Source organism: Mchenga conophoros, linkage group LG7 (genome assembly GCF_057382185.1).
Source record: "Mchenga conophoros isolate Kocher_MC1m ecotype Shallow Benthic linkage group LG7, M_conophoros_male_GT1.1, whole genome shotgun sequence".
NCBI classification, from domain to species: Eukaryota; Metazoa; Chordata; class Actinopteri; order Cichliformes; family Cichlidae; genus Mchenga; species Mchenga conophoros.
The window spans coordinates 15,691,929-15,702,858 of NC_140532.1; the positions used below are offsets into that span (position 1 = coordinate 15,691,929).

The following is a 10,930-nucleotide window of genomic DNA, read 5'->3' on the forward strand; positions in this document are numbered from 1 at the left end:
TTTGGGAAACTCTTGCAGTTTGCTTTGGGTCATCACCATTATCACTACGAAGCACTGTCCAGTTTGGAGCATTTGGCTATTTTCATTCTGTCATAATGCCGTGTGTGAGCCAGGAAGGATCAGGACCTAAAATACAGAACTCAGAAGTAGGACTAAGTTATAAGTGCATATAAACCAAGTTATTCCATTGATATGAGTTACAGCTGCTTTTTAAACATTCAGAACTTTTACTTCTATACATCTATAAACCATCTCAACATAATATGACTGCATTAATAAGCACATTTCTAACTGATCTCATAGAGATAATCGTTTCTGGTAATTTTAGGCTGTGGAAACACTTTTTTGCATGCACCCATGCAGTTTAATGCTCTGGCCTAGGTAAACAATCAAGCAGTACAGAGTAATGCACTGATTGGACACTAGATGGCAGAAAACATGCATCTGTTCTGTTTACAAGCTAACATGAACTCTGGCAGTAGTAGTTCAAAGCCCAGTACACACACCTTGTATAACACAAATCAGTACACCGTGTAAAAGGTGGATTTAACACAGCACCAAACATTGCATAACCGTGATAGCGAACTTGAACCTGGGGTTCACGGCTCGAAGCATTTGGGTAAGTATTACTATAGCTTAAAATGTAAATATGTTTGGAGAAACATCCCGCACTTTGTGATAAAACACTTTATGATAAAAATGTGAGTCTAACTATTTTAATTTTGGATGATTAAACGTCTATAATTAGATATTATGGAGTGGTACGCCTAGATTGTGATCTTAAAGGCAGATTTAGCTAGCTTTGTTGGATTTGATTTTATTAAACAGTGTGGTCTTTCGCAAGCAAACTGCAGTTGGAGTTGTATTATATATAGGCTGTGGACCAAAATGACGCAGAGCCGGTTTTTCATTAGAACTTAATTCAATTATTACAGTTTAAATTTCTAGAATGTTTTCAATTTTTCCCTCGTGTGGCTATGAAGAGTGAGGCTGGTGCAAGATTTTATTTGTGAAATTGAGCGTGGGTGTGGATAATTACAATTATACTGTTTGATTTGAGTTTTGTGTCTGGATCCCTTTCTTTATTTTTTTAAATCTCTGAGAATTATGAAGACCCAGGCTGGTATAAAAGTTTTTTTTTATTTTTCACTGTAAGGGAGTGGGAATGTGGACTAGCAGTCCAGCGCTGGTTGTGTGGCACATCCCCGCATGGAAGCTGTGGGTCCAGCTGTGGGGAATGACCAGTTAATGCCCAGCTGCACGTGTGAGCTGCACATCCCCAAAGCACAGAGTTTCCCAAACCCTGGCTTGGTCCATAACATGGACATATGTGTCCAGCTTCTCACAGAACACAAAGACTATCAGCAAATATATTCAAAGTATCCAAAGTTAAAATGCCTACATAAAAATTCTTTTAATGTCTAATGTTATAATACTGTTAGTACTGATGCAGTGAGGTATAAGAAGCCCTGTTTTATGAGTTTAAACTGAGCTGCTTTTTAAAAACTGCTTTAAATACAACAAAATATCTTAATCCATAGATTTCTAAGGTTTGGGTGCTCCAACAATAAATAAAAAAGCAAAAACAAAAAAAGACAATACACATATGTTTATTTTTGCCATATTTGCCATGTTTCTTTAGTCTTTTAGAGGACGTTTGAGTTTTATGAAGTACTAAATAATTTGAACTCTTCTGATCTACATAAATTATTTCAGTGAATCCCTGTGAGAAGATTAGTAGAGGAATCCCCACACAGCTCTTAAACATCAGAAACACGACAGGGAGCCCCAATAGGGCACAGCATGCTTCTATAATCTCTGATAGGTAAAAAGAAACTTTGGGTTTCAAATATTGCAATGAAGTAAACACTATTTGTCTCTTTATTGCAGTGGAGTAGACATATATAGTCAAGATATCAAGTGGAAATATCAAATTATACAAAAATGATCAGGCAGTACTGTGTTACCGACTTGTTTTTGTGTATTTTTAAGGTATCTGAGGGACGTCATGAAGATGCTTTATTTACCTTTGATCCTCTTTACGCTACTCTCATTCCAACCACCCGGTTCATTTGGGGGCAAAATTCTGGTGTTCCCACTGGATGGAAGCCATTGGATAAACATGAAAGTGCTCATAGAGGAACTGCATGCCAAAGGTCATGAGATCACTGTCATTCGGCCATCTGATAGCTGGTACATCAGTGAGAAATCTCCACTCTATACCTCTGTCACACTTCCCTACTCTAGTGGATTTGAGGAAAACTTTGAAACATATTTGTTTCAACAGCTGGAAATCCGGCTTCAGGGAAAACCTACGTCCTCTTGGTCCCACATCTGGACTCAAATTCAGATCCGGAATGTGGTTGTAGAACAGTTCACTCAGTTTCACAAAGGGATGAGAGAAACAATCGTTCAGATGTTTGAAGACAAAGAGCTGATGCAGTCTTTACATGCTGCTAAATACGATGTGCTTTTGACTGACCCTGGCATCGGTTGCGGGGCCATGCTGGCACGCCGACTTCAGCTTCCTCTGGTTTTCAATGTAAGATGGACCATTCAAGGCGAGGCTCACTTCCTTATTGCTCCCTCACCTCTGGCATACATTCCTTTTACTGGAACAGAGTTAACAGATAAGATGACCTTCTCTGAGAGAATAAAGAATATGTTGAGTTACATTATTGGCATGTACACATTGTTTCACATGGCAGAAACAAACTACAAACCGGTTGTTATGAAGTACTTTGGGCCTGATGTGGATTACTCAACGTTTTTCCTGGACGCTGATATATGGCTTATGAGAAATGATTTTGTCTTTGAATTCCCACGTCCAACATTGCCAAATATTGTCTACATGGGTGGATTTCAATGTAAACCCTCAAAAGCGCTTCCTGATGACCTGGAGACATTTGTCCAGAGCTCTGGAGACCACGGAGTCATTGTGATGACCCTCGGGACTTTAGTTGCAAAGCTTCCTCAACATGTTACTGAGGAAATTGCTGCAGCCTTTGCCCAACTTCCTCAGAAGGTTATATGGAGGTATATTGGACAAAGGCCAACCAACCTGGGAAACAACACGTTACTAGTTAACTGGCTGCCACAAAATGATCTCTTAGGACATCCCAAAACTAGAGTGTTTGTGACCCATGGAGGCACCAATGGAGTTCAGGAAGCAATTTACCACGGGGTGCCTATAGTTGGACTGCCCTTATTCTTTGATCAGCCCGATAATCTCTTCAGGATCAAAGCAAAAGGAGGAGCTGTGATTGTGGATATCGCTATGCTCAAAAGAGATAGCTTTGCAGAGGCACTGATGACAGCTCTTTACAATTCCACTTACAGGGAAAACATGCAGATGCTCTCCAGGCTGCACAGAGATCAGCCTATGAAACCTCTGGATCAGGCAGTGTTTTGGATAGAATATGTTATAAGACATAAAGGGACCCGTCATCTGCAGACACAGTCGTACAAAATGTCGTGGTTTGTGTACAAGTCTCTTGATGTCATTGCTTTTTTGTTGACCGTCGTTTTGCTTATGATGCTCATTTGTGTGTCATGTCTAAGGCTAGTGTGGAGAATGATCTTTTCTGGAAAAAAAGTTAAACGTGAATGATCAGAAAAACAAAAGCGATCCAATCTGAAAAACGTTCTCTGCACCAGCCATGTGCTAATTACCTGAAAGCATTTTACTTTGCCATATTTATCTTGAGAAAATCAAGAGCATAACCCTGAATGTTTCTGATTTCAGTCGAGGTTTTTATTTGTGAAGCTATGATATCTGGTGGTGAAGAATCATTAAAAAAAAAAAAAAAAATCAACCAATCCACACATGGATCAACTCTAGAAGCGAATCACTTTAAAGCTGGGCAAGCCCCACCTTGTTTTTCACCAAATTGTTTTTTGAAAAGTGCTTTGTGAATAAAGATGATTCTAGTATTTTCTATTTAATAATTTCTCTTGTATTTTCATTGTTTCCTGCTTACATTTTTAAAGAATTATGTCAGTGATGTGTACTGCTCTTAAGCCATTTACTGACCAGGCACTAGATGGCAATACAAGACACGCTGCACCTATCTGTCCCGTACTGTTTTCCTGACAGTGAAGTTAAGCTGATTTTTATTTATAATGGCTCAGTCCAGTCCTGCATTAGTAGACGTGCCATTCTGTAACAATTTGTAAGAAATTCAATTTATGTCCTTTTGTGTTTGAAAAATGAAGAAAATGGATTCTGCAGGATTTTAATGAAAGCCCCTGGGCTCAGGAAGTAGAGCAGGTCATCTGCTACAGAAGGTTGGTTGCTCAATCCCTGGCTGCTCCAGTCTGCATGCCAAAGTATCCTTAGGCAAGATACTGAACTCAGAGTTTCACCTGATGCGTTTTTTCAGACAGTGAATGTATGTGAAGGTTAGACAAAAAGCATTTACACATTCAAAAACAAAAACAGTTTTTAGGACTATGTGTGTGAATGAGGCTTATATAAACTGCTTTGAGTGTTCAAATAGAGTAGAAAAGCACTCTACCAGTTCATTTACTATTTATTTACTCTGTTTGTCAGATCTGTGGGCTTTATGAAGACATAAATGATTTAAAAACGCTCACAGTCAGCAAACAGATGTAATTGCTTGTCCTGTGTGCATGCTACTGCACATTGGCAACAGACGTCATGTCTTACTTTTTTTGTTTGTGGCTCTCATAGTCAGTGAATTTCCAGGTGGACTCGGGATGAGGGACAGATTCAGTAGCAGTGGGTTAATTACAGTGAAGCAAATTTCAAAGTGACCACTAAAGGAATTGTGAATAGCGTGTCCAGAGGTCTAATATATACAAATCCACAGGGTCTCTTCCTCACAGGGAAAAACACTCTGTCTTGGAAAATCACTCAGAGAAGAGAAAATGGTGAGACATTTATTTTATCCTAGTCTACACTTAAATGAAAGCAGATGTCCTCTTAGCACTGTGAGGTGCAAACTACATCATCAGTTTATCCATCCGTTCTCTTCCGCTTTCTCCCGATCAGGGTCGCAGGGAGGCTGGAGCCTATGCTACCTTGGGGCGAGAGGCAGGGTACACCCTGGAGAGATTGCCAGTCTGACACAGGACTCAAACTACATTATGTATTTGCTTAACTATTACTCACCTCTCATTGAAAGTTAACAACCACTAAGATTATTGTACATTCACAGATGCCTGCTAATTACTGCAGCTGAAATTTCATTCACAAAAACTGGAGCACATTTGTACGGTCTGTTAGTACAATTAACTGCACATGAGTCACATTGTTTGACAAATAACTGAAGAAAAAGGAACTGACAAAGACCAGTGATTGTATAACAGGGTCCAGTTCAGTGACCCCATACTGCGTTGTTACAAAAGGGAGGAAATGAGCTTCGAGCCATTCCTAAATGCAACGGAAGGTTTTCTTGCAATTCAGCTAGTGCTTTATTTTTCAGCCTTTCGGGTTGTTTTTTGCAAATCATCCCTTCACAGAAAGCCACAGGGAAACTTAATTAAATGTCATATATGTGTGCCCATTTGTTTACCTCTTTTGCTGTGATGCACCTGCGTGTAGTACTCCTAAACACCAATGATGTGTTGATGTGGATATTTTCTCTTTTTTTGACCGTTCTCTATAACTCTGGGAAAATCCAGTTCAGCAGTTTCTGAAATACTCAGACCAGCTAATCTGGTATCAACAATCACGCCACATTCAAAGTCACTTAAATCACCTTTTATCCCCATTCTGTTGCTCGGTTTCAGCCCATTGATAAACAACAACAAATCCTGGTCTGAGTGTGGGGGATTGTCACATTTTCTCTATCTAGTTTCCAGCTCCACAAAAAAGTGATTTTTTTTCTTAAAAATATAAATAAAAATTTTCAATCAGTTAAGCATATTAGAAAATTGACATGACATGCCCTAATGTAAAAAGAATGGTGATAATTATTGTATCAAGAAACAATAAACCTTTCATCTAATTAGAAATCCCAGTCTTCAATTAATTCAATACAAAATATTACATAGAGTGCACTATACAGGTCATCGGATGTTCAAGATGGGCTTTACGTCTACCAACAACTGCTCACACTGCCAAACCAATTCACCGGACAATTATATCCACGCTCTTTGGTTCTGTCCACCAGTTCAGAAGTTTTGGCGCGAGATATGTGAAGACTTATCGAAGTGTCTGAAATGTAACATTCCAACTTCCCCCTTAGTGTGTTTGTTGGGCAGCTTAGATAATGTCACTTCAGAAAAGAATATCACCCATATGGTTTTCACTGCCCTATGCATAGCCAAGAAAACAGTCCTCATGAACTGGAAAAATAAAAATAATCTTAATTCTAACCAATATAGAAATTATCTATTAGATTACATTAGTCTTGATACAGCCTCGGCCACCACATCAGATCAATTGCTCTGGGCTCCTTTGATCAGCTCCATCACCTAGTGGGGGTGGGGGGTCATAGTTTGGTCCCGCCTTCACTGTTGTGATTGGTGTGGGGGTAGGGACAGGCTTAGGGCGTCGGGGGGGTTCCCCGGAGGCATCTTCCTTGGGGGGCTCAACCCGGGGTAGCGGTCATGTCCGGTTAGGGGCTCTGTTGGCTCTCCGGTGACTGTTTCCTCGCGGCTGCGTGCAGCGGGGCTAGGGGAGGGTCTGTGCTGACGGACGTGGGTTACTGACCTGGTAGCCTGGCTGCCCCTGGGTGGGTCCGGGATGGGCGTGAGGTTCTGGGGGCGCTCCGTCTCTGGGCTGGGACCCGGACCGGGCCTCGGGGGCTTGGGTCCTGGTTGGTGTGTTGCCGGGGTTGTGGGTGGGTGGGTGCATGGGGGCCCAGCCCTGGAGCAGGGTGCCGCCGGTGCGTCGAGCCACCTGGGGGGCTCTTCAACTGGTGGGGGAGATTGTCACATCTTGCAGGAGCTTTCCTCTCCTCAGGAGCTGCCTCTGCAGGAGGGGGAGATACAGGAGAGGTGGAGGAAGATCTCAGCCTGGGTGTTTATTGTCTTATGTAGTCTGGAAGATGAGTGGATGGTGGGGTGGGTGCAGTTTTCTCTGTGGTGGGGTTGGGTGGACTGTCCCGGGCTCTGTGGGGCCGGGCGGCGCTGCTGCACTGGGCCCGGTCTGGATGGGCCTGGGCCCCCTTTCCCTGGCGGGTCGCGGAGTATGGGGGTGCCTACTGGGGTCAGCGGGGGAGCTGGCCCCAGGGAGGGGTCACCTGCCCCTCCCTTCCTTCCCTCCCCATCTCCAGCTGCCTCCCTCTTCCCGCTCCACCACAACCACCCACACATGCAGGGCCTTGGAGTAGGGGTATGTCACCAGGGTGCAGAGGAGGCTACCCCCCCCCCCCCCCCCCCTGTCCCCTTCTGGCTGCCTCTGCCTCAATTTTATCCCACAACTTAGACATTCACATTACTCACACTCTCATTACACATACATATAGGATCTTGGGGGTGGGCACGATACACGGAGTCCAAAGTACCATCAGGGTGTACACCCCACCCCTGGCATCGTTGCCCACCTCTCAATTTTAAATACACGTAGACATTGAGGGCTAGCAGGAGGGACCATGCGCTTACCTGCTGCTCTCTGGCAGGTAGCTCCAAGCCCTCCTGGGTTTTAAATGCACCTTAGAACACACATGCATCGACATTACAATGAGCGGGTGGAGGGAGGTTTGGAGTCTTCTCTCACCCCCGTTCTCTGCGACCTGCTGGAGCAGGGGGGCTAGGACTAGGAGGAGGAGTTGGCCGTCCGACTGCGGTCTGGAGTGTGGAGCCTTCCTGCTGCTGCGGAGTCGGGGCGGTCTGCCTCCCCCCACCGCAGGGAAAAGGGAAACACCACCTGGGTCTGGGTGCAGTTCCCCCCTCCAGGGGCGGGGGCACCTAGACCCGGTTTGTAGAGTACGCTTGGGGAGTGTGATCGTGTGTACAACGTCTCTTTATGTCTGTCTCCACGTTGGTTGAGTGTGGAGTAAGTGCATATGAGAGCATGAGGGTGGGAATGGATGTTTGTATCTGTGTGTGCCTGTATGTCTGTGTCTATATGTCAGGTTGGGTGTCAGGCGCCACCTCTCTGGGGACATCTCAGGCCCTCCAAGGTTTGGAGGCCTATCTCCCCCTACCACCACTTCCCCTGCCAGTGGCGGACCCCCTCAGACATCGGTGCGTTGGTGGTTCTTTGTGTCTGGGGATGGGCGTCCAGGTACACACCGGCTCACTCCTTGGCGGCCGCTTATCGGGGCCTGGAGCCTGGGGCTCGCTCGGGCCACTTCGGAGGTGGGGTGCCCCCGGCCTCTCGGCCTGGGGCTCGGTCACTCAGGCGCAGCTGGCTGCTGGCGGAGCTCACGGGCGCGTCACTGCAACTCCCCCTGGCTTCTGCTCCGCGGCTGCTGAGTGAGCCCTCATCTGGGACTCTCCTCAGCTCTTTCCGGGACAGTGGCGCAGCTGCCCCTCTGTTGGTCTTCCTTGGTCTCTTGTGTTCTGGGGGCCTCTGGATGTCTGGAGTTTTGATCTCCTCCACACCTGCTTCACGCCCTGGAGGACGGGGCTGTGGCCCCCCCCACACCCTCTAGCAGATTATTACATGAAGGAACCTTTTAAAAAAACAAAAAACAAGCGCGTCCATGCTCACAGGTGTACACACGGGTGATCACACCCACAAACTACACCCTTTTTGGCTCCTACCTCAAAGCACACTGTGTTCTGTTGATCTTATGTGCTGCACAATAATGTTTAACATTTAGTATTTACTGTCATATTCCCATATATCATTGTGATGTTGTTTATTCTATTACTCTTGTTTTCTTCTGCTTGCTTTCTTTTTTCTTTCTCAGCAGGTGATCCAGGTGATTGATATATGCATTTTTTTTCTCTGCCCGTTCTGTTGGTTTTTGTCTTTTGCCCTTCTCCCCCGTCCCTCTTCTCAGCTGTTTCTCTTTCCCTCTTTCTTTCTCCCCTTCTTTCCCCCAGTCAAGTCTGTCCCGTATTCAGTAAGTGAAAATAAAATAAACAATAAAAGGTGAATCAAATGGACCATTACGGCAAGGCTGGGATGGTCAGTTTGGTAAAGTAAATCCGTTGGGCATCTTTCTTTGCCTTTAGACAACAATTCTGATGGCAAAAGAGCCAAACGGGACAGGCCAAAAAAAAAAAAAAAAAAAAGGGCAGGGTTGTCTGGTTCTGTGGCGTATGAGCCAACATAACTCTGTGATGATTAAATGACAACAAATAACCGCAAAGTTGTTTTTATAAATACTTTTAATTACATTATACATGTTTGGACAGCTATTTTCAAGGGGTAACTATCTGCAGTACAGACTTTGATGGAGTGGAAATATTCTCACACTTTCAGTCCAAGCTTCTTCTCTTTTTTTTTACATGCTTGTATTTATTAGCCTCTTTAGTTGACACAGAGACATATGCAGTTTTCACCTTCACTTTTTCCATCCAAACTTCAGCTGAAAACGTGCTGTAATTGGTTTGCCTCAATGCTATTTTGTTCACTTGCACACAGATTTTCCATACGCATGCCTAGTTATTTGTGAATATCTGACCTATAACAAACAGCTGTTGGCTGGCTGCTTAGTTCTGCCTCAGATGAGAGCAACCTCTTTGCCACAGTCGACATACAAATAAATAAACCGTTTATTTATCAGGCTTTTAAACAACATCGAGCTCGTTATACAGTCGTTAGGATGACTTGTGTCATGCATCAGTTTGAAATGTCATCTTGTGACCTTATTATCCCCCGTTGTTGTGATTAAACCTGTATTTGTGACTCTCTTTGCTTGTGTGTGCGCTTGTCTGCAACAGGTGTTGATACATATAAAAAAAAAAAAAAAAAAAAAAAAAAAGGTATCGCACACCACAGCCGCTCTATCACGTGACCACACTGATCCAACGTGCTACGGTTATAAGCCGAGTTATGCAATGTCGCAAGTTTTGTGAGGTGCTTTTTTGATATTTAATGGATCGATTACATTTTTTATTTCTCTCCGATATCCGATCCAGTAATTTAGGTCAGTATCGGACCGATACCGATACGTAATATCGGATCGGTCCATCTCTAGTGTGTAGTGAGGGGTTTCATAGCCTTAAAACATCTATAATAAAAAAAAAAAAAAAAAAAAAAAGAAACAGTGGATCATCTTTTTTACTGCATACTTCTTATCTTCTGCGGCTTCCCCAAAAAATACTGACATTGTCAGCGCCACCCCCGCATTCACCGTGAATGAAAGCGGACTTTTATAATGCATAACAAAAATAGTGGTTAAATACACCCATAAGCGTGTTGGGCACTGAATGTGGGAATACCGGTAGTTATGATGATGAACGAGCACAAATTTGCCTTTTTTAATAAAAAGAAAAGAGAAGAATCACTCGAGGCAAGTAGTAACTTTCTTTTGCAAAAGAGTAATTTCTGAAAATACAGTTTCAACTCAAAATGACATTATACTGATTAACATTAGATTTTCCTGCTAGTCTTGGCTGATAGGAAGTGTTCTTATTGCATAGTAAATAATAACAAGAGTCCAAACAACTGATTACATCATGTTATAAGGATGAAAGAAAATGAGAAACAGTATCGTGTTTAGTGTATTATACTAACGTCTGATGGGGTAAGGTAACACTCCAGATGTCCTGTCCAATATATATTACAATTATTACATTCTCACATGCACCTCTGTTTAGGGATGTCTATTAATATTCAGCGTTTCAGTGCATGCTTGAAAACAGCTTAAGCAAAGTGTTGGACCACCAGAACAGCATCACTGTCTCTCTGCAGTGATTCTCCAGACGTCTGAAACTTTACTGGAGGAATGGAACATTATTATTTTAACAGATGTCTTCTGTTTTGGTATTTTGATGGTGATGGTGGAGAGTGCAGCTCAGTTGACTGACAAATTGTACTGTTGCAGTCTTACAGGTTCCAGGG

General features: G+C 43.4%; 1 protein-coding gene across 4 annotated transcripts; it reads left to right on the forward strand.

The window, feature by feature from the left end:
• Positions 1 to 506: 506 nt before the first annotated feature.
• LOC146569870 (UDP-glucuronosyltransferase 2C1-like) lies at positions 507 to 3,933 on the forward strand. 4 transcript variants are annotated; one of them, XM_085282512.1, is made up of 3 exons: positions 592 to 619; positions 1,717 to 1,825; positions 1,993 to 3,933. In XM_085282512.1, exon 3 carries the CDS (start codon positions 2,009 to 2,011, stop codon positions 3,608 to 3,610), a length of 1,602 nt encoding a protein of 533 aa, XP_085138638.1. In that variant the 5' UTR covers positions 592 to 619; positions 1,717 to 1,825; positions 1,993 to 2,008; the 3' UTR covers positions 3,611 to 3,933. The 4 variants fall into 4 exon arrangements, with proteins under 4 accessions (XP_085138636.1, XP_085138638.1, XP_085138635.1 ...); XM_085282509.1 differs by lacking the exon at positions 592 to 619 and adding an exon at positions 861 to 1,264; XM_085282510.1 differs by lacking the exon at positions 1,717 to 1,825 and having other exon boundaries at positions 507 to 619.
• Positions 3,934 to 10,930: the final 6,997 nt, after the last annotated feature.

What these genes read in the sequence shown, in the direction of transcription:
- LOC146569870 (XM_085282509.1), top strand. Translation starts at nt 1,210, where the DNA reads ATGGAAGCTGTGGGTCCAGCTGTGGGGAATGACCAGTTAATGCCCAGC. An exon ending in GTTAATGCCCAGCTGCACGT is followed by an intron (nt 1,265 to 1,716) that starts GTGAGCTGCACA and finishes AAATTATTTCAG; the next exon opens with TGAATCCCTGTGAGAAGATT. An exon ending in GCTTCTATAATCTCTGATAG is followed by an intron (nt 1,826 to 1,992) that starts GTAAAAAGAAAC and finishes TGTATTTTTAAG; the next exon opens with GTATCTGAGGGACGTCATGA.